Below are 23,658 nucleotides of genomic sequence, written 5' to 3' on the forward strand. Positions count from 1 at the left end.
GTGATTGTCTCCCATATAAAACATCAGAATTCTCACAATCTGATTGTCATTTCGAATGAATGTGAACATCCGTTAGATAAGCCAAGACTTGACATGTAAAGGAATTAGTGAAGTATTCCTCAAAAGATACAGCTCTTTGAAACCTGCTGTCTACAGTAAAGCATCTCCTGAAACAGATCGCAGGGATTTGCTAACACAATCGACTTTTTGAGTCCTAACCTGGAATGATATTGCACTTTTTTTAAAAAAATAAAAAATAGAGTTTAAAAAGTCTAAGATTTAACCCCAAGGGAAGAATTTTCAAAAGTGGAATGGTCCAAACCCTAAAAGTAACGGTCTTAGTGCTGGGAGAGCACTGCTCTTCTGGACCTGCTGGATTTATTAGCCATCAGTCTTCGGGAGGCAGCAGGACTCTTCTCCAGCAAGACTTTGCTTTTACACCCATTGGCCCTTCCCCATTTACTTAGATTTCCTTGGCAGCCATTCCTGCACACCGCTGGCCTCTCTCGGAGCCTGACACACTGCTGCTTTTACAGTTGTCACATCTGCTTTGGACTGTACGGTGTGCCCGCATTACTTCTGAAGGAAGGAATCCCGTGGGTCTCCCTGGCTTTTAATACTGTGTGATCACTCTTGGAAAACGTTAACAGATTGTGACAAATACTAAGATAGTACATCAAGCATAGTTATGTGGAGATATCGGTGGCAAGGCTGTATTTAATGTATGACCCTATCCGGTTCCACAATAGTACTGGGTACCTTGCCTTAACTATGTGTTTGAAAATGATAGTATGTATGAGGCATGCTTGCATTCATCTATTAATAGCAGGCCGATCCCAAGTGCTGAGATGGGAATCCATTTTATTTTCTGACAGGCTTTTGGTGTAAACGTTCTGATTTTCACGTTTATACAGCCACAGTACATGCTCATCAGGAGACTCAGTTTTGTTTTTAAACCTTCCCAATAAATATCTGCTAGCACCTTCTAGTGTGTTTAATTTCACTCTCCGTGTATATTTTAAGTTAGGTTGTAAATATGTTGTAAGGAAGCACAATGGTTGCTGATCTTCTCCCGTTGGAAACTACCTAGGGTTTTCTGATTCAATATGGCAGCCCCTCCAACCAGTATCTATGAAAACCTTACTCATCTTTCACTTAGCTATTTGAAGGTGATTAAAATGACATATGTCTACACTCATCTTTCCATGGCAGCCTCTGCTGTTTCTACACCTAACCTCTTTTGGATTGTGTGACAGCACACATGGATGCCTTTGTGGTATATCAGAGACCTTTAAATTCATACTCAGGAGTTCTATAGTTGGATCACATGGCGATGCTTTATTTCTCACTAAAATACTCTTCATACTGATTTCTTGGAGTCTACAGAAGTCTGGAAACCTTGCCATTCTGACTAGGGCGAGCAGGGATCTGAATGCTCTTTGAATTTGCAAGTGTTAAGTAGGCTTAACAACTTAAACTATGATTATGCTTATTGATTATTTGTACTTCTGACTGGAATTGTATTAACTTGTGTTTATTGTATGCATTTGGTATGTATATTATTTGTACTAACCGCTTATCTAAGTATGATTGGCCTCTTCCCATCTAATTGCTCTACACTTTGGCTTAGGTATGAAGTTTCTTCACCGATCCTAGTTTGGAGGTCTGTTTAAGGGAGAGACATATTGATTATTCCGCTGCTATGATTGTGCCACTTACTTGGCATGCATTCCTTCACTGTACATTTTGTGACATTGGGATCACCAAGTTTGATACCCAAATATTTGTAACTGTTCCATTGTATTGCTGAATGGTTCTTTGTAGTATTTTTATATCTGTCTGGATATAGATGTTCCCTAGCTTTTCATGTTCCTATGTTCTCCATTCCTTTCACTGTGTAGAAGTCTTCCTGTTGCGTTGACTTTACCTGGAGTTTTATTCCTGTTATTATTAGCAGCTAAGCTAAGTAAAGTTAACGGATTTGGTTTGACACCAGGCTTGGCTTTTAAGATACCTGTCTCCTTCATTTGCGCCCTTAACCTAGTTCAGAGAGCCTATCCTTAAGTCAATGATTGGAGAACACGCAGTTGTTATTGTTTTTAGAGTCAAAAGAATTAATAATTAAGCAATGAAGTCAAAGCATGGATAAAGAGGAAAATGAGTAAATTATGGATGAGAATAAATGTTCATGAGATTGCTGGAGTCATAAATAGGAGAGAAAATATTGTAGGATGCTTGCCTAGAAAGGACAGCCACAACAGTATAAACTACCACAGCATAAATAAAATAACAATATCAATGCAAATGTAAAAATAAAAAGAAGTAATGTGAAATAGAGGGTATTTTTCACAGTTGGAATGCTGTGGCTTTTCTGGACCCCTCAAGTGACTTTCGTATTGATCACTGTAGCTGTGGGGATGAATTGTGTACGGATGTGCTGTAAGTCGTAGTATTTAAAAGAAAAAATTAAATTCATCATCTCTTTGAACTCTCATCAACTTACCCTAATTTTAGCATTGCTTAATTTTTAGAGTTAATTCTCTTAGATAAGATCTGTACAAGTTGTGGTGTTTGAAGTGTTGTTACAGCATGCTGCCCTTACTCTGCACCAATAGCCATGTCTTTCTCTTTATTGTGGTGATGTTACATTAGAATTAACATCTAACTTCTCTTTCCTTCACCTTGCTTTTATTCATGGTACAGATATCTATTAACATGAATATTATTTTAATGGCATACTTTGACATTTTTACATTTAAAATGCCATTGTAGCATTATATTCATTTAACAATTATGTATATGGGAAGTAACATTAGCAATGGGTATTTTTATAAAAGACATAAATGGAGAGCTCAAATACATTTCTCATAAAAGGTGGTTTGAGTGGCAGCATGTTGTAAAATCACCATAAACTCAGTCTGTAAAACAGAATTCTTGGAGTCCGCATTAGCCTTGCTGCCTTCCCCTGCCTATGCCATGGTTTCACAATGGTATTTTTTAACTGTTTCAAAGGGAACCTGATATTTTCACTGAATTTGCATAATGTATGTCCATTACTTACATTATTGTATTGATTTGTTGTAATTATTTTATTTGTTGACCCAAAATATAAAAAATGTCATCGTGGTCTGGGTACCGAGCTAGGTATTAGGAGCATAGTTGACGGACAGATAGAGACTCAGAGCTCCAGGAGACTCTGCTTCTTCTCAACTATGGACGCGTTAAGTGTATCCCTGAGCGTGGATGTGCATGACGGACCATGTGCAGTTATTGTGGTTCTGTAGCATTGGGATCCAGATGCTAGATCCCGGAAGATCAGAGCTAGTCCTAAAGTGATGTTTGCGTGAGAATTAAGGACAGTAGAAAGGAGGAGATATAAAAGGGAAGCTTGTACTCTCTTGCCTGGTAGAATATTGCTTCTCCCTAACAATATGACTGAACGTAAGGTCTTTGGGCTGTTAGTGTTCCGTCTGGCCAAAAACTGATGGACACCGATAAGAGATGACTGGAAATAGAGGTATTTCCACAGGTGACTTCAAACGATGCCACATTTAAGTGAATATATAGTATAGTGAGTTCACAGACCGATGGGGTTGGGTATGTTCTGAATGCACACATGTACAGTATAGTGAGTTCACAGACCGATGGCTTTGGGTATGTGTAAGACATATCTTAGTCTTTGCTGAAGCATTCAGTCTAGGTTTCACTTTGGTTGGTTATTTTTTTAAAAACAGTTATTTAAACTTAGAGGATGCCTGAAGGAATTAGGGTAGAATTGGTAAATACTTATCCCCAGGAAAACACACAGGAATCCTGGGGATGTAAACTCAGACACCTAGAATGAAGAAGTTCTACAAAACATTTAACCTGAATTTAATTGTTCCATTTAATTATTCCTTGCTTATGACTTGTCTTGATGTATTCTCATATGTTTTCTCTTCTCTTGAGTCGGCAACATGATATAGGAATTTTAACTATAGACAGTAAACCTTGCCATGACCATGAGGAATGGGTTGACCTTGACCTACTAAAGTTAAGTTTCTGAAGTAGTATCCCCCTCCCCTTCCCCCATTACATTACATTTACCCATTACATTAAAACGAGGCCATGGCCCAAGCCCTTTGCAGTAATGTCTACTCTGAAAGAACCAATCTGATGAACTGAGAGTTCTTGTAATTTAAATCGTATTCACTCGTTCAGTGTATTTGGATTTACACGTTGGCTCCCTGCAGGGCTGCATACAGTTTTCAGCAGTGTTACAGAATCACTATAGCTGGTAACTCTCCTTCCTGCAGGGGCAGTGTAAAAACAAACAAACAAACAAACAAACAACTCCAGAACAACAACAAAAACTGAACAAAGAAAAATAGACAGAAGATGAAATAAAAGCCAAGAATCTGTCACCAATGTAGTTCTCTTAATGTCTTTGAGACCTTTGAACATTCATAGTGACTTTTAAATCCTTTCCCTTAGTATGTTCTTTAGCGGAGATGTTCAATTCCCTTCACCTGTGTGGAATGCATGCATTAGTTACAAAGGGGTGTTGTTTTGTCTTTTCTGAGTGTCTTTATTCTTCTGTTTAAAAAATATTGGCTAAGTTTTAATCACACAAATGTATTAATGGCAATGCTTGACTCTAATGCTGCCTCCTGCCTGGGGACATTTAAAGCCCCTGCTTGAAAAAGATATGTGAATTTATTACAGCATCTGAAGTGGCGCCATTTTAAAGATCAAGGTCCCTGTACACAAGTTTCTGAAAGCCACCTCTTGGCCTTTATTAATCGCCAAAAAAATGCCTAGGGATGCGGGCTGTCTGATTTATGGAGGTCTCCCATCAGTCATCTCTGAAATAGACACTGATGCTATTTACCTGTGGGCATCTATCTTCAATGAATTGTGGGAATTAAAGCAATTATTATAAATTAATGACTCTATGAGTTGTAAAAGGTTGGATATTATGGAGTTTCATTGTCACAGAGGTAGACAATTAGTGAAATATACACTTGTGGGCTGCACTATAGATCTTGTGACATTTCAGCCACTCTGCCTTTTATTGCTTCCCTCTGTATGGTACCATCAGTGTAGCAGTCACGGTTTTACAGATGCCCACTGAAACTGCAGTATTTTATAGAGGAGGGAATAATTTTTCATAAAAGCTTACATGCAGTTCAGTTTGATTAGGTTCTTAATCACTCTCACCTAGACTTGGCCCCTGTACTGAATCAGTCTGTGAACTAGTTTACGGCTATTGAGCTTTTCACAGTAAATCCTAGCTTTTCAAGTGAGCTGTCATATAATTTAGTAGGAATGCTGATCTGCTGTTATCAAGGTCAAAAACAAGCACTCTGTAAATTGGTTTATTGTCTATCACCACTGGATCACCCAATTCAATTGTAGAAATGGCTAACTTTGAGTAAGCAAAGATGAGAGTCGGATTACAGCAGCAATAAACGTGAAATTGATCATCATCTGTGGGTGAATTTGTGGGAGGTAGTTGGTTTGATGGATGCCATGTGGGTCACGGGAAGCGAGAGAAATAAGTCAGCATGTTGGTCAGTGAAGCTGCAGAACGTTATGGGAGCTGGTGAGTTATGGTTCGCCTGTGTTTGGCAAGCAGGTTTGGAGAAGCCTAACTAGATCTTGCCAGGTTAGTCCATAAAGATGAAACCTGGGGAAAGGATCAAAATCAGAGATGATATCTTGGCATTCACGTAATAGGATTAATGTCATCTTTGAACAGTGGAATATAAAGATTTGGGAACTCCCTAAGGGACAGGTACCAGGTATCTGAGGGGGTCTGACATTTGCTAATGAGTGCTATTTAAAATGTTACCCAAGCATTCCTGTTTGAGCTTAGCAATCAACCCCTCTTTAGACTAACGAGAAATACATGTGAAAAAAGTAACCTGTATGAATTCTTTTTGAGAATCAGGGAAATGCCTTACATACTTCCATATATATTTTCCAATATGGATGGTAGAGGCGTAGAGGAAGTCCATTAAACCCATCTGAGTAAGTACTGGCAATTGATGCTGCTCAGGGCACTCTCTCTTCTCTTCCCTTTTTGTCTCTGTCTGCATATAACTTGCGCCTCTAATATGAAACTTTCAGATGTTTTACCCAAAATTACCATAAGAAATATATTGTATAATACAACCTAATACATACATAATGTAATGCGACTATCGCAAAAGGTTCCAAAAAATGTGCTTATTTGAATGATGAACTCTGAAATGTTCTTTTTTTTTAAATTTTTTTATTTTAAGCTTGATTGCTGTCGGCTCCCTGCTAAAATATTTCATGTCCTGTCTTTTAAAAGACATTATTCAGGGCAAAGAGGACAGGTGCAACTTCTTAGGTATTCCTACTTGAAATGGAGCTTACAGATACATTGGCAATAAGGTTACTGAGGATCAAGTATCATCATACAGATCCTGTAATTTTTTTCTTTTAAGTGCATCAAAGTCTGAGCGGTGAACTGGGGTCCAGATTTGTGCCTTCATACAACTTGTATTTATGCTGCAGGAAGACTGAAATTGTGAGTGTGGTTGTCTGCATTATACTGGAGTCCTTAAGGATGATCTCTTTGTATCTCTTCATGCTAGACATAATAATTAGCGGTTCGCTTATGTATTGGATGCCATGTGTCAAGTGAAGGGAATGAGAATCGCAGGTACTCTAATAAGTCTTGTGCTGCTTCCTTTGGATTGGAGGTTTTGTTGTCATTGTGTAATACTGATTAGACCTAGGCTTTATGCATGCTAGGTAAGCACTCTGCACCAAAGCCACATCCCCAGCTCATCTTTCTTATGTAAATTCTGACGAAATCTAGAGCAGAGCAGTGATTGATATGAAGGAATAAGAAGGCATGATAGCAGTAAGGAGAAACAGCTGTCACTGGGATAACACGCTGTAGGTTGTTTGTTCCCTGAGTGTCAAGAGAAGTTTTACAACTGTACTTCCTGTCTTGGGACATCAGCCACTCCAGATATGAGTTCTGTCACCTACCATGGTTCCTCTTGCACAGTAAGTGTTCTGCTCTGACTCTTGATGACTGTCAGAGTGCAGGGAGCTGAGGTCCCCATTGTCTGCCATTCTGAAAGCAGCTATACGGATGCACTCTCTTCTGTCCAGAATAACTTGTGCTATGCTCTGACAGTTGACAATGGTGATGAGCCCATTTTCCCTTTGTCCAAATGGGCATTTCAATCATATTTCTTTCAGTAGATTACAAAACTGCAGATTCTCATAGTCTAAAGGCTTTCCTATTGGACGCAGGGCTTAACTGAGGGGGGACACATGCAGCTGGCCGCCACTTTTAGCTCCACTTGTTGCTCTGCTAGTGATGGCATTGTCAGCCTCTTAAGAAGTGATGGTCACGTGGCCAGTTATTTAGAGCATCTATTACAAAGCACAGGAAATACTAAAAGTACATAAAGGAAGCAGAGTCAGGACAACTCTGGCCTACGCTGAAGCGCTACCTAATAAAGAAAACCCAGTCTGTGCCATATAGTGAAACCCGCTTCAGATATGTAAAGCAAACCTAACACTTACCAAATCCCAACAACAGCAAAACCTGACTGGGCTATATGCATTTACAGTTAAGTAAATCTCATCGAAACAGAACTAAGGCAACAAACTCATTTTTCTTCCTTCCTGTTCTACTGCCAGTCACATTCGCCAGGCCTGCTGGACCCATGTGAGGTGTTCTATATTGGTTGCTACTGAACATCCCTCCCAAGTTGACGTCTGCCAACACCATTTTGGTTGTTAGAAATCTGCTGCATTGATGATATGTATACTGAGGGAATTTGTGTAATTTCGACATTACCCTGGAATCAAGTCGATCTTAGCAAAGTAAGATTCTGTGGAACTAATGTGTAAGAGTTGATAACATAATACTCTCTTTACTTTCAGTCCCTCAGATATCACTCTTGACTGACACTGAAAGAACAAAACAGAACTTTCATGTTAAATTTTAATAATTCTGCACAATTGGAGTGAGCACCCTGTAGAAAATGAGAGGTGCCATGTATTAGGCCTGAGACTCCCAACGGTCTTGGTTAGAGAATCCTCTTTGTATGTATGAGAGAACTTAACATATATAAACATACAGGCATGTGCATGCATTGGGGTTACTTTGAGAGATTGTACTGTGTGAAATGAGACGCAAGTTGACAAATTCACAACCTTAAGAATAGCACTCTGAAGACTGAGGAAAGAGTTGAGGCTGTAATTTGGAGGGAAAAATTTTTTTCTCAGTGACACCTTAGTTCTCAGGATTGGTTAAGACCCTTACATTATTGATCATGATGTTCTTCCTAAAACCAGCTGTCCGCAGATGTTAATTGCATCCTCCAAAGGCATTTATGTTAACTCCTATTCCTCATTGAATTTCCAAGTACCATAGCCCAGGACACGGGCAGAACTCTTCCAGGATCTCAATAATCTGTTCTTGCTGTCTTAGGTCAGAGAAACATGGACATTTTATTTATTTTCCATTACAAGTACAGTGGGAGCACATCAGTGAACTTAGCAGCCAGGAAAATAACAGTGCATTGTAAAATGTTTTTATTTAATTACTACTTGTCATTAGCAGTTAAACATGCAAACACAGAGGCTTCCAGAATCTAGAATGAAGCTGGACACTGTCCTGCTCATTCAGGCTCTGTTCTAATTTCCTCTCGCTATTCCTGAACTGAATTGTAAAGGGAACACTGGTGTGCAAGGATTTAACCCCATTGAAATGATGTAATCTATGTGAATCTGAAAATACAATCAGGCAACAGCAATCAATCTTTCACTCTTTCCTACCCTTGTACATTTAAACTGTCTCACTGCCCCATTGTGGGTTTGCCACTGTGCTGCAGTAGTCGGGCTATAGGTTAACGTCCAGCTCTCCTGCCTGCTGTAGGGGACACAAGGTTGGGGAGGCTACGTTGGCCAGTTTATTAGCGATGTAAAATTCTATATAGCCTAAATAAGATGTCATAACATAAAAGATGTCTGTCCTTTGCCCTGCTGACTCTAAATACTGCCCACTCTATGTATCTTTGTCTTGTCCATTCTGAGCAGAATTTCTTCTTTCATCAATGTTGGTCCAAAACCCTAAGTGTCTGATACAGGAAAATCAGAGTGCCGTGGAGACACTAGGTGTATAGTAACTTGTCTCCATCACCCAGGGTAGTATGTTGGCAATTCTCCCTATGTAATTTGGGAATCAAAAGAAACAACTAGCTTCTTGAATCCATTTTAAAGGGGCATTTTTTTTTTTGTTAGAAACACATGAGTCAGCATTTATGGTACCTTCTCCAAAATCAACCATATAACCAGTCAAAACAGCTGCAAGATGATCCTAACAGATCACCATGGACTAAGGCTAGACTTCAATAACAACAAAAACAACAGAAGGCCACATACTCATAAAAGCTGAATGACTTTCTACTCATTGATAACTTGGTCAGGGAAGAAAGAAAGTGAGAGAGAGAGAGAGAGAGAGAGAGAGAGAGAGAGAGAGAGAGAGAGAATGAAGAGGAGGAGGAGAGAAGAGAAAGAAAAAGAAAGAAAGAAAGAGAAAGAAAGAAAAGGAAAGAAAAGAAAAGAAAGGAGGGAGGGACAGAGGGAGGGGGCAATGGAAGAAAGGTGGGACGAAGGAAAGGTAGAAGGAAGGAAGGAAGGAAAAAAAGAAATTAAAGACTTCCTGAAATTCAATGAAAATGATGACACAGCATACCCAAGCTTTTGGGGCACAATGAAAGCCATACTGAGGGGAAAATTCATAGCACTAAGTGCCCTCTTAAAGAAATTGGAGAGATCTTACACTAGCAGCTTAACAGCACACCTGAAAGCCCCAGAGCAAGAAGAAGCAAACACAGCCAGGAGGAGCAGACAGCGGGAGGAATCGGACAATACACTCTGTAGTACAATTCGTAGAATTGATATAAATAAGACTCTCAAAAGCAGACTCTTAGTTTAGTTTTCTCAAACCAGTTTGAAAATTTGTTATTATGTTAATTCATGTTCTTAAACAATCAATGACTTTAAATATATGGAAGGAACATTTATAGTAGAAAAATTTCAGAAAGTACTCATACAAATGTTTGGTAAGCTTAAAGTTTTGGAAGTAAAGTGGAACCAATCACTTTAAAAAATGTTGAATCCTTTGCTTGGTTGTGGTATATAAAATTGTAGACTATTATCAGTCCAGCTATGATAACGACAGAGCAAACCATCTCCTATGTGGGGAACCATAGCTAAGTCTTGACCTCGTCTGGAATGGCTTGCATCCCTTCATCATTTCTGTAGATGACAGAGCCTGAAGATGACCAACTCCAAAGCAAATGCTACTCTTCTGTCAGACCTCACGTGGAGGTTTAAGAACCAAAGTACTTTGTAACATCTCTCCATCTCTAAATAATTTACCTTCTGATCTCATGCCTGCCACCTAGAAAGAACGTGGCTACTAATCTTTCTCAGGGTTCTCAAGGTCTAGGAAATCTAAAAATGTGGGGGCCTGGAGGCTGAGACATCACTCCTTGCTGGCGTATCACTTCTGTTGCTTGTTAGGGATTCACACTCTGAGGTCCCCTGGTTGTCACCTGTGAGTTCAGTGACTTTGTGGTAGCAGACCTGCAGGGGCTAGCTCACTTGACTAATGAGGGCCTGCTGTCTGCTGCCCTTAACCACCCTGCCAGTCACCAAGTCTAATTTAGGCAGATTTCAGACCCAGGGCCATGTTTCCAGGCAGTGGGACTTGCCAGGATCAAATTTCTGCTGTCACCACATTGTCTTGGCATGGAAATGAGCATCTGGGCTGGCTTTGGGGAAAAGATATTGTAAAAATTGACATAACTGAAGGGGACACATACAGGAGGAACAACCTTATCCTTTAAGGACAATATAAGTTCTAGCTATATGCCCTTGAGTTCATTTTGCAGGGTTCTGTTGGAGATACCTTCTTCGATATCTAAATATTAACTTATTTACTTAAGAAAATTTCAAGGAATTCCCCTCTCAAAATTCAAGAATTTGTTAACGTCTATCATCCCTCTTGCCTGTGCTTATGTTTGATCTTGTAGCAGTGAACCTATGTGATCATTTTTATATACAATTTGTCAATCAGGGATTGATAAACTTACATATAGTTTTAGCTGTGGATTTGTGGCCTCTCACACTGAATTTCATTATCAAGAGCACACCCTGATGAGTTTAGCTACTCACTCTCTGATTGAGATAAATGATATACCAGATATGTGATAGAGAATTTAAGGCAATTTGATAAAGAAATATGATTGAGAAATCCTTACAGAACGTTTGTTTTCTTTATAACTTCTAACTTTGAAATTACCACTATTATATATACTAAATACTCCCCATTGCTCAAATTACTCAAGCAGAGTAAAGTTTTCATAGCATTGGTTATCTTCATATCTTGGAATAGCTTTGAGCATGATCCAAGGGAGTGAAATAATTCTGTTATTTCAGCCTGTGCTGTCTTTATCGTAACGGCAGTCATAGCGCAGCATCCTAATGTCGAGAGTCAATGAGACAATGCAAAGGTCATCTGGGCTATGTTGTTGCCATCTTATCTACTGACACTTGGATTTGAAGTTCATAAGACTTCATTATAACACTCAACATTCTTCTTAGGTATTTACCCAGCTGTCTTCACCAGATATACACATTCAGCGGCCAGAATTGGTTCAGCATGGAGGGCAGAAAAGGAGAGCATTCATATATCCCTACCCAAACGCAATTTCAGAGCAGAGCATGCTTTCCTGCGCTCCTCCCATTTATCTGTGTTTGCACGCGTGTGAACATGCATGCTGTCATGCACATCTGCACTCGTGTGTGCTTAGACCTGTAGCTTCCTGTCCATAAGAGCCTCCCTTGCTTCTGCGTTGAAGAATTAGGTGGTTCATGGAGACTGGGATACGTCTCAAAGGTCTGCTCATTTCCTTCAGATACCCTCCTTGCCAGGAAGACACATAAAAGCAGACACAAGCATGAAGAGAATACGTGGTGCTCCAGGGTAACAAACAGAGGAGTGATAGGCCTTTCCTGATAGCGCGGTGACCTTGTCTAAGGTCAGATGATGTAACTGGTGTGGTCCTTCCTGGCCCATTTGGTTGTGGTCTTAGAGTAATTGCGTTGCAGACTGATGTTCTATCAAGTGGTTTTGGGACAGTATCAGAATGGTGTCTGAAGAACATGGAGGCTTCTTTTTCTTATTATCTAACCCAGGGTCTCCCTCCAGCTCATCCCAGAACAGCTACATTTTCAGGAACAACTTCAACAGTGTCTTATAAAATATTTAAGATCTATAGAAAATGTAACAGTGATGTGAACCAATGTACCTCTTTCTAACAAATTCTAGCTCCTCCTAGGGAGCCCGAATAGAATGCTTCTTACCCTCAAGAGCGATAGGTTTCCCCTTTTTCTGGTTATAAAATTATGTGTGGTTTCAATGGTCTCTTATTATCTTGGAAGTCACATAAATTTTACCTTTAACATGTAAACTGGGTCTGAAACACTCTTTCTTAGTCCTGTTGCAACTCAGTGTCCCAGGGTAGGGTGATACCGAAAGGGGTCTTCCCCTTCTCTGCAGAGAAAGGGGGAGGACAATGAGGGGAAAGGATTGGTAAGTGTGGAAGTGGGAGGAGAAGAAGTATATAAATAAATATTTAAAAATATGTAACTTGGGAAAACATGCCAACCCAGTCATATTTCATAAGAATCAATTGACTTGTAGGAGTGAGACACACTACATTTCACACTGGTCTGAAAGAAACTTTTATTCATTCTGTTATCATTCCAGGTAAATTCAATCATCCCACCATTAAGCACTGAATTCATTTGGTGGCCTAGTCTGACTTACAAATCTGGGTGTAAATTTCGGTTTTCCAGCAGGATGTTGAGTCCGTGTTCCTTCTTCCTTCTAGACTTTGCGATACGACCATTTCTGATAAGTTATAGCATTGATGTCCAAGAAATGTCAAAGCAATGTCGAAGATGTGGCCCAGCATTAACCTGGCACATTAAGCACAAGACTCTCCCTTTAATTGTAGGTTTCAGCATGATACAAGAACCAGGAAAACCTATCAGTGGCTTTTCCCTTCCAGAACAGATTCTATCTGATAAGAAATGCCAATTGAAGCATGTGTGACACAGGAGATCACCATTAAAAGCATTCTCCCTCTTGCTTCTGTATTCCCACTGATCTCGAGGCAAGCACAGACAAGTGCCTATACCACCATCACTGGCCCCTGCTGCCTAACAGATTGTGGTGATGGGACTCAGTAACATTAACCCCGTTGACATTTCCAAAGACAGGCACACTTAAGACTCTCGGATAACACTTGTCACCTGGTGTCATTTGGAACATTTTGAGTAAAAGCAGGAAGAACATAAAAACCTGAGACAACAAACAGGTGTTTTGAGAGCTTCCACACACCTGCAGCTAGTTATGTGATGAGGACGGTGAGCAAACATTAGGTTTGACTTAAGTCTCATGGGCCTTGGGGTTGGTAAGCACACAGATGCTGACATCCAAACTGTGTCCAGGCAGATGGCTGGGGAGGAGAGGGGACAGGTGCCCCCAGGATTTGAATCAAATCTCCCAAATCTCCCTAAAGTCCTTGACATTTTGTAGTGATGTCTCCTTTCTTCTCATTGCAGGCGAGCACTTACGCATCTGCCCTCAGGAATATACATGCTGCACCACAGAAATGGAAGACAAGTTAAGCCAACAGAGTAAACTGGAGTTTGAAAACCTTGTAGAAGAAACAAGCCATTTTGTGAGGACCACGTTTGTGTCAAGGCATAAGAAATTTGATGGTAGGCAAAACTTGGTTCCCTTCACTGTGATGTTTTTATGCGATGTTTTGCTCCACCAGGAAAAACATTTTTAAGAAAGAGGTTTCCATTCCTTCTCAAACATGTATGGTATTGTCTGTGTTTTGGAAACACATGAACATTCTAGAAATTATGCTATTTTATAATGATGTCATATAATGACAATCCAAGTGAACAAAGCTGTTTTGTGTTTGTCTTCTGCTTATGCGATTTCTCAGCAAAATGAACGTCACTAGTTCATTCTTTTTTTTTTTAATTGGTCTTGTGAATTTCTTTTATTGAAAGCTGCCTGCTCAGTTCATTAGCACTTGACTACAGTTTTTATTGGATATTTTATTTACATTTCAAATGTTATCCCCATTCCAGGTTTCCCCTCTGGAAACCCCCTATTCAACCTCCCTCCCCCTTGCTTCTATGAGTGCTCCCCAACCCATCCACTCCCTTCCACCTCCCCACCCTGGCATTTCCCTAAACTGGGGAAAAGAACCTTCCCAGGACCAAGGGCCTTTCTTCCCATTGATGCCCAACAAGGCCATCCTCTGCTACATATGCAGCTGGAGCCATGGGTCCCTTCATGTGTTTCTATTTGGTTGGTGGTGATCCTGATTTAAGTTTTCTTTAACTTGTCTTCAGTTTTTCAAGTGGGAAGTTTCTTTTGAAATGTCTTGTAGCTTGTAACTACTTGCACTGCTGTAAGAGGACCGATTGGTGGGAATGGCCATCACAGCAGGGTGTCCTTAATCCTAGTGTTTCCCATGCCCTGGTGTGGCACACTCTGTACAGCAGACAGTGAGGTTCACTTCATAAAGGTTTATAATCCTCCTTTCATTTCCAGGAAACAGATTCGTTTTCATATGTTAAGGAACATTTTGTGTTAGAAGTACAAAGAGTGAGGGCAATGATAGGTATAATTTCTGCTTGAATTTCTAATCAGGAACTCAAAAAATATTCCAATATAGTCTGAATTTTAACACACACTTCAGTAAGTTAAGGGTATGTTTGGGGATGTCGTGGTTAAGAAATGCATGAATTATCCTATGAACCACTGTGAAACAGACTTGGAACATGTACAAGGCTTCCTCGCTCCCCATTGGGCATGTTCACTTGCCCAAGTTCAGCAGGAGCCTACTCCTTCGCTTCACCCTCTTTAGTGAGGTTACCACAGATCCAGTTAGGAATTGTGTGGGGTTTTTTGTCTAGAGTAGATAAAGCAGTTTATTTTATGACTGCTTTACACAATTATTGTAGCACCATTGTCTTTCATATTGCTTCTCCACGTTGTAAATTGATGGGTGCATGGATGGACTCATGGTGGTGCAACTTCTTTCCAGGCTGGTGATGCTTCGTCTTCTCTGCAAGAGTGGTCCAGCACCATCCTGGCCTTCACTCTTGCCATGGCTACAGCATTATTAGCCATAGATGTGAAAGCAACTCCTTATTTAAGTGTGATGCTATGAATGTTTTCACTTGAATCCAACAAGGGAATACTTGCCCTTGGTTGACAGAGTCCAAGTCCAGTGGCATTCACAATTCATTAGTACACATAGAGACATCTTGTCCTTCATCGCAGACAGCAGCTGAGTGAGAGCTGCTGCCATTGCTGCTGCTCTCTCTTGTGTTTGGAAACTGACTCTATGCATTTGCAAAGATGTCCCCCGAAAGGATGCTGCTCATTCTAGGATTCAGAGCCTGGAATGTTTATTTCTCATAAAAACATAGTACGTGATGACTAGCTTCATGGAAAGTTTGATCTTTCTTTTTTACAGGGAAGGAAAGTTTTCAACTAAACCAAACCACACACTTCTGATTAATACTCTCTCGGTCCTCTTAATTAACAAATCTCCCTCCCTCTTTAAACAAGTGGGTTTCAAAATGACTTCCTGTAGTTAGAGGTGTGTTGTCAACCTGTTAGACAAGGGCAGGGACGTTTGCCAGGACTCTACCTGACACAGCTGGGGATGAATTCTTTAGCAATGCCTTCTTCTGCTGCAGTTCTCCGGGGCTGCCATAAGAGAGTAGCTAAGATATTTTCATGACAGTACGTCAATATCATGAGACTTTTAAACAAAACATAAATGTGATCTTCTACATGTGTTCTTCTATAGTTCAGTCTTGAAAATATTTTCATATATTTATATGTATGTATAATATATGATAATTGCACCAATACTTTCTACCTTTCCTCCACTCTAATTCTGTTTTATGATTATATGATCTATCTTATTAGACCACAATGGTTACACTGCGAGTAAACCTTCATAAATGATGGGACATTCGGAGAATCTTTGGGCTTAGTGCAAGCTAGGCAAGTGTCTGTACCCCTGAGCTGTAACCCAGGACTTTACCACTCCCCAACTCCCCTTCTCTTCTCTCCTCTTCTCCTTTTCCTCCTCCTTCCTTCTCCCCCTCTTCCCCTCTTTTTTTTTTTTTTTTTTTTTGGAAAAAATCACTCCCTTGAGGCATTTCCTGGAGATTATAAGTGGCTGCAACCACAGAAGAACTACCTTGCTAGAATCAACTGTGGAATGTAACCTTATGGGTTTTATTTTCTTGAGTAAGAATCAACATTGCTATGAACATCATAGAGTTCAGTTTAGATCTTTAACTTAGTGAGTCCTTTTGCATTATTACTGAAGTCTGGGATCCAAGCATCCCATTGACAGTTGACCGTGGTCTACTTTCTCAGCGATGTAGCCTTCACGCTTATAGTGCACATATCTTTGCTAGCTAAACTTCTTAATATGGAAGAAGCAAACAATTTCCATCTGGGAACACGGATTCCTATCCTCATTAGGGATGGCAGTAAGTGCAGGTGCACACAGTATATCTGATCCAGTCCCTAGTGTATATTATATATAAAGGCTAACTTTAACCAAAGTGTAACTAAGTCTCCAATCATTAGCCTCTGTATTTTATTAAAAATGTCTTGATTCAATTTGATCCCTGCCCACAACCTGACAGTGGTGATTCTGTAGAAATTTGAAATAGCATAAACTTCATAGTAGTATGGCTTTGTGTATATTTTATTCAGTTTTTAATTAATATTCTAAAAAATTAATATTCTGAGTAATATTTAGAAAATCTATTGTGTACAGTTGTAAATAGTTATTACAAAATGGGAATCTATGAATGCGTTTGAATTCTTCCACAACTTTCCAAACCATCAAATTTTACTTGAAAGACAGAAATTGAGATGATGTATGTTGGAAGGTATAGTAATTATGTTCTTTAACGGAAAATTATCTGCATAGATAGTTTTCTTTAGGAATGAAAATCACTTCAAAGCTCCTTTGGAAGGAGGCAGAGCTGTTCTCACCATACATTGCCAGCTTTGTGGCCAGTCACATGGTGAAGTTGTACAGAGGAGCCAGTCAGGGGCCCTCACAGCTTTGTTTCCTTACTTCTGATCTTTGTGTGATGCACACCTCAGAAGTTCAGAAGAATCAGGCCACTTGGTTCTGGAAATGTGTAAAGAATGAGAGAGTCATCCTTGTGTACTTACTCATGTAGCTAGAATTCTGTGTTCATTGACCACTGGCCCTATCAAATTTGCATTCACTGTTTTTATGCCTCTAAGAAGCTGGTGTATCAGGAGCCCCTTAGAGAGTCTTCCGAGAGTAGTAATGGTAACCAGATGCAACACAGGGCTTCCGCCTTCACATTATGAGATGCTGACCCCAATCATAAGTTGCAGTGAAAAACCACACATCCGCCAAGTGGCAGAATCAGAATTCTGTCCTAAGCTAAGCAAGCTCTTCTGTTTACTGTCCTCTATCCTTCTATGCCATTCGAGTCTCCACATATGTTAACATTTCATGGTCAAGGGACTAGCTATGCTTCTGTCTCCCTGCCTGTCCTGTCCTGATTATAATGGGGAGAGAGTAGAAATGGTTGCAGGAAAAAGGGTTTAGAGGTATTTTTAATCCTAAAAATAAAAAAAGAAAGAAAATTACTCACCTAAATATAGTTCAACTCCCTGAGGATCTGGAGGATCTCCAGAGGGGAGGGGCCTTGCCAAGTTTCCATCAGGAGGAGGAAATGAAGATTGTAACCTGATAGGCACAAGGCTAAAAATAGCCATGTTGCAGGCAATCGATATTTAGTTTATTTAAGTGTACACTGGCAGACCTTTCCTGAAGCTTCTTTAACCAAAACAGTTGCAATACTGGCACACTGAGAATCAAACCACATGGAAAAGGGAGCAACAGAATTCTGCTGACAGTTTTTCCAAAGTTTAAAAATGTAAAAACACAACTTTACTGACTCAGGGGAGGCCGATTGTGTATCCTCCTTAGCTTATAACACCAGCTAGATTCTATCGTGGGGTAGGCAGTTGAACCTTCCCCCAGATTACCTGTGGAACGCAGACTATTACTTTGCTTGAATGAATGTAGTTTTCCTTTATAATTACTCAATATGAAATGCACTTACAACTTGAAGTTTCTATGAAGTTTTTATCCATTGTTGTTTAGTATTTTCTTCTTGATCTTATTTGGACTTCGCTTCCAGTTTCTTATTTATGTGTTTTAATGGGATACATTTGTCCAGAACTCTGGCAGCAAGTACATTTTTTAAAAAGCAAATGAAAAACAAACGAACAGTAATTTGCATTCTTATGCAGAACATATTCTATGTCAACACCCTGAGAATACCCATTTCATGGAAAGCAGAAGTTATTTATGACCTGAGGCGTAGTATTATCACAGGGCAAGCCTGCTCGTACTTTCTTTTAAAATATCGTTTCTCATCTATATACCACGTAGATGACAATAATGTAATAACTTCTTTAAAATATAGTCTAATTTTCTCAGGGAAAGAACCTTCTTGAAAGAAAAAAGGTGGAGTCCATGTGGCGATAGAATCTTCCATATTGTTCTTCATATGGGTTATAGTGTATGTGTGTGAGTGTATCCATGTATAATTTCAAGTTGGAAAGCTTTCTCCACAGATGGACAACTCTTAGGCAAGTGTGACTTACATAGAAAGAAGAGAATAATGACTAATATATGGCCAGTATGTCACCTTTTGAAAGAACTCATTGTGATAGTGCCCACTTCTAACACCATAGAGGGGAGATAGAGACAGGAAGATCAAGAGTTCAAGGCCAGCCTCCACTACATAAAAGACATTGTCTCAAAATAGATTAAAAATAAAAACCCAGACTTGAACTACCTCCTAAAATAGAGTATTTTGCAATAAGGAGAAAATACTAAGTTCTCCTTTTTGGAAGTATCACAGACTTCTTAGAGAGCTGACTGTCAGTATTCTTAAATGATTGGTTGAGACTGTAATAATCAAAGGAACGGCAGAGAGCACAGGGCTCTGGAGAACCTATGTGCATGTCCACACACAGTTTGATAGTACAGTCACTACTGCTTTCTCGCCAGCTACCATTACTTTATTAACATACAATATCTATCAATTTAGGTTGGTATCCTGATTTATGTAGATGTCTTATTGTTTGTATCAGCCTTCTAGTCTTTTGAAAGAACCACATAATTTTAGGGAATTAATAAGAATATCTAATTTTTTCGATGGTTGGATCCATTTTATATACTTGATATTATTTGGGGAGCAGTACTCTAGCTTGAGCCTGATGGGTTCTTGGTTAATCTCGAAGACAGACGGAAAGTTGACCTGAGGTATCCGTTGAAGTTTCAAGTGAAGTTGATGCATTTTGGCTTCAGTTAGGTTGACTAAACTCACCGTCTTGATCATTGCCACAAACAAGGAAAATGATCAGTTATACTCAGCTACAGAGATGGAGAGTAGAAAGAAAGTTTTCTCTTTATTCCTATTTACCATCATTCTCACTTATTTCCTATTGCTTGACCCAACGGTATTCTACTCACACAAATTGGTTTTTCCAAATACCTTTCTCTGGAAAGTCATGAGTCCTAAGTGCTTTCTAATAAAGCATATTTAGATGGGCACAACTTTGTAGGCGTACCTTCCATTGTATTCCAAGGCACAGGGATGAAGACCTGAATAATGTCACATACATTCAAACACTGTCCCCATTTTTGAGATGCTACCACAAGAAGAGAGAGGTGTAATAGCTCAATTTCTTGTGCTCCTTGTTCCCTTTCTCACCGTGTCATTATAGTTCATAAGGGTTATAATGTCCACCATCACTGGAAGCAATTAGCCATCCTCCTTTACGTTTCATAGGTAACCACCACAGTGACATGTGCTCCAGCTGCAGCATAGCCTTCTTGAGGTCAGAATGTGTGTGTCGGCCTTTTAAAATCATTAGAAAATAATTCTCTATGCCGTTAGAAAGTAGTCTGGTAACTTTTCCTAGGGGCAGACCTTCCAAAATGAAACTGATCAGAATTTGCCTGACAGAGAGAGAGAACGTGTTTATGAACCATAAGTACCCTGGATTTCTACAAGGCAGAACTCCATGATCCATGTTCACAGTCATGAGATCAGATCTTTGACAGATGGAATTGATCTTTCTTTTTCCCTTCCTCTTCAGCTCCCCTCAGCATTCATTCCATTCCCCACCCTTCCTTCCAGTCCCTTTCTTTAGGCATTGGCAAATCTTTCCATCACAAAGATGCAGAATGTGAAGCAAATACTACACGGATTGTGTGAGGTACCAACAATCCTTTTCTAGTTCTTAAACCCTCCCACCCCATACCTCAGGGCAACTTACCACACATCCTTCTCCAAGTGTGGTGGAAATGCTATCTGCTGATGATCGTGTTACCCCTGCACAGCGGTTTAGCTCAGGAACCATTTTCTAGACAAGTCAGTTTCTTTTAAGTATTTCTTTATCAGACACCGCAAACAGCCCTACTGGAAGGATTCCTGGCCATGTATGTTAATAAGAAGACAAGTACTTACTCTCTGAAGGGCTCACTCATACTTGGAGTAAGTCTGGGTAGATTATAATTGAAGTGGAATTGATCTGCAACTGAATGGAGAAAAACTGATTTTCTTATTTTAATAAAAAAAAAACAGAAAAATGTTTAAAGGGTGTTTAAAGTAGAGCTTGCTGGAAATGCTGTTCTTCTGATCCGAGTACACAGTGGCTCTGTCTAGATTGGCCTGATAGCACAGTGTGTGATGTCATCACATTCTTCAGTGAGGTAAGCTGTGAAGTTGGTCATGGAGTAGAAGGTACTGGCTGTACAACTGGTATTTGGTATGAAAGGTTACTTGATGTTTCTCCATGTTAAAAACACGGAGACAGAAACTAATTTTCATTACTGTGCTTGGATGGCGTACATATGATGGCCCATTTCCAAATATGTCAAATTTCAAGGCCATAAATTCTCCCCTCAAGCTTTCCCATGTTAAAAAGTTTGGGAGGTGTCTCTGACTCTGCTGTGGATCTTTAGATCCCTTTGTCATTGCTGGGCTGCCTTCCCTGACCTCAGTGGGAGAGGATCCTCTTAGTCCTTTTGTGATTTGATGCACTAGGGTGTGTGTGTTCCCAGGAGATTCCCCTTCTCAAAGGAAAAGGGGAGGGAGGAATGGGGGTAGGAGAATATGGCTGGGACTGGGAGGAGAGGAGCTAGGGGGCTGTGATCAGGCTGTAAAGTGAATCAATAAATAAATTAATGGAGAAAAACTATTAGAGATTCAGAAGAAAATGTTACAGGGAAATCTTTATTTAAAACAAACAACAACAACAAGTAGAAAGTCATTGTAAGGTGCCTGCCTACTGAAGGCTCACAGAGAGGAAAGGGTTGGAACTCACAGAAGAAGATGGGTAGAATTATGAGAACATACTAATTTTTCTTTAACTCTGAACCCATGTAGGTATTTGTATATGTATTGGGATTTGAGCCCAGGCAACGCACATACTAGACAAGTTCTTCACCTTGGAGCCACATCCCTAATCCGATACAAATCATTGGTCTGTGTTTCTGTAAAACATGCAAGACATACACAGCATTGAAGAGTTACCAGGTATAGAATCCTAGAATTAAAATTTTCTGCTGGCAATGCTGCACCTATTGTTTTGTTGTTGTTGTTTTGTTTTTGCATAACCAAGGTAAATTACGCAAAGCACACTGGTGGTCAATCAGAAAGGTATATGTGACTTAATCAGTATCAGTGTCCTGATTCTATCTCAGCATCTATGATTGGTTTCCTTCAACCAGTGCCTGCGATGGCCAGTGTAAACCAGGGCCTGCTGAAGCAACACCGAATCCCCAGATCTTCACTAGCTTTGACTCAAGGTGATAGCCTGTGGTATAGACAGTATGTACACAGCTAAATAAGGGAAGTATTTCTTAAAGCTTGGATATGAAGGAGACTCCCCCATGCACTGTGGAATAAAAGCTTTACCAGCTAGGGGGAAGATGTCATAGTAGAACTCTCCCAGAGGCTGTGGCTAGTGGGGAATTTCAGATCATGGAATAAGTGCCCTTGGAATGAAATATGGGCTTCTTGTCTGGGGTTTGTTCTATACTATGATTTCTTTGCATTCTTTGAATGGATCTCCTTCTGGCCCCATACATGATGTGCTGCCTTGCCTCAGAACCAAGACAGCAGGCTAGTAGATTATGAAGTAGAGCCTTCAAAACTGAGACAACTCATGTCTTTGTTTGTTTGTTTCAGTTGATTATCTCCAATCTTTTGTTATAGTGATGGGAATCTAATTAATACTATGTTAAAAAAATAACCTTCAAGATTCAGAAGCTAATACAATATTCCATAAAATGAATTACCAGTAACATCTCCCTATCATTTTCTTTACAAATCAGACTTCTCTATCATTCACTAGCAAATTTGTGTTGATTGATGAAAAATATTGTTGGGTATTTCAGGAGTTCAAAGAAAGCAAATGTTTGCACAAGTATTACTTCTCCTATGAGTCTAAAATTCTGGCACGCAGGAAGAGGTTCCCGTGCCAGGTGTTGGGGAAGCATGCTTGCCTGCTCAGAATCATCAGGTATGGTTCACAAACCTCAGATTTTAGAAGCGCACCTTTGCTGCTTCAGAATATTTCATTTTTAATTCTTTAAGAGATTTGTTGAATAGACAAACATTAATCTTGATACTCTTGGAAAAGTCCATGCATAACTTCCATGTGATTTGATCCCTACATACTGGTTTAATTGAATACCAACAACTTGAAAATTGAAAGAAAACTTTGATATAATACAGAAAATAGGCTATATATCTTTGCAGAAATAGTCATATATCATCTATCTGTCTATTTATCTATCATCTATCTATCTGTTGGTCCGTCTGTCTTTCTAGCTATCATCTATCTATACATCTATCAACCATCTATCTACTTGCCCTCTGTCTATTTATCTACCTACCTACCTACCTACCTACCTACCTACTTACCTACCTACCTATGTACCATCTATTTCCTGTCTGCCATCACCTCTCCACTCTCTAAAAGGAATCATGATGCAGTGATTACAGAAATCTGTTCTGTCAGACGCTTCCCCTTAATATTTACTTATGTGATCCCTTATAATTTTCTCTTATTTACTATTCTTTTAAAAATATGATCTGTTGAATATTCCATTTAAGTCTAATCTGGCTAAATATATAAATTTGATCTGCCTTTTTAATTTTATCTTCCCATACTTGACTTAATGTAGGGCATAATTAATAGTGCTGAAGCGTTGTCTGGCTGTGGCACTAACCTGTGTAGACCCAAGGGCACACACAGGCTAGGTGAATTGCTTAAAGTCCTATTATAAATATGACAGAAGAAAATAGGGAGCCTTGAATTCCAGTTATCTATTAACTCTTAGCATCCATAAACCTGGAGCTCAGTGGCACTTGCTCCAGATAATTTAACAGAGCTAATTTTGAATTCCTAAT

At 39.6% G+C, this 23,658-nt stretch overlaps 1 protein-coding gene across 1 annotated transcript in view; it reads left to right on the top strand.

Annotated features, from left to right (window-relative positions):
• Gpc6 (glypican 6) overlaps nt 1-23,658 on the top strand; it is a 999,201-nt gene that overhangs the window by 225,048 nt on the left and 750,495 nt on the right. Inside the window, 1 exon segment of the mRNA NM_001427433.1 lies at nt 13,678-13,836. Coding sequence (NP_001414362.1) covers nt 13,678-13,836 — 159 coding nt within the window.

The sequence above is a fragment of the Rattus norvegicus genome, chromosome 15 (genome assembly GCF_021556685.1).
Source record: "Rattus norvegicus strain SHRSP/BbbUtx chromosome 15, alternate assembly SHRSP_T2T, whole genome shotgun sequence".
In the NCBI taxonomy this organism is placed as follows: Eukaryota; Metazoa; Chordata; class Mammalia; order Rodentia; family Muridae; genus Rattus; species Rattus norvegicus.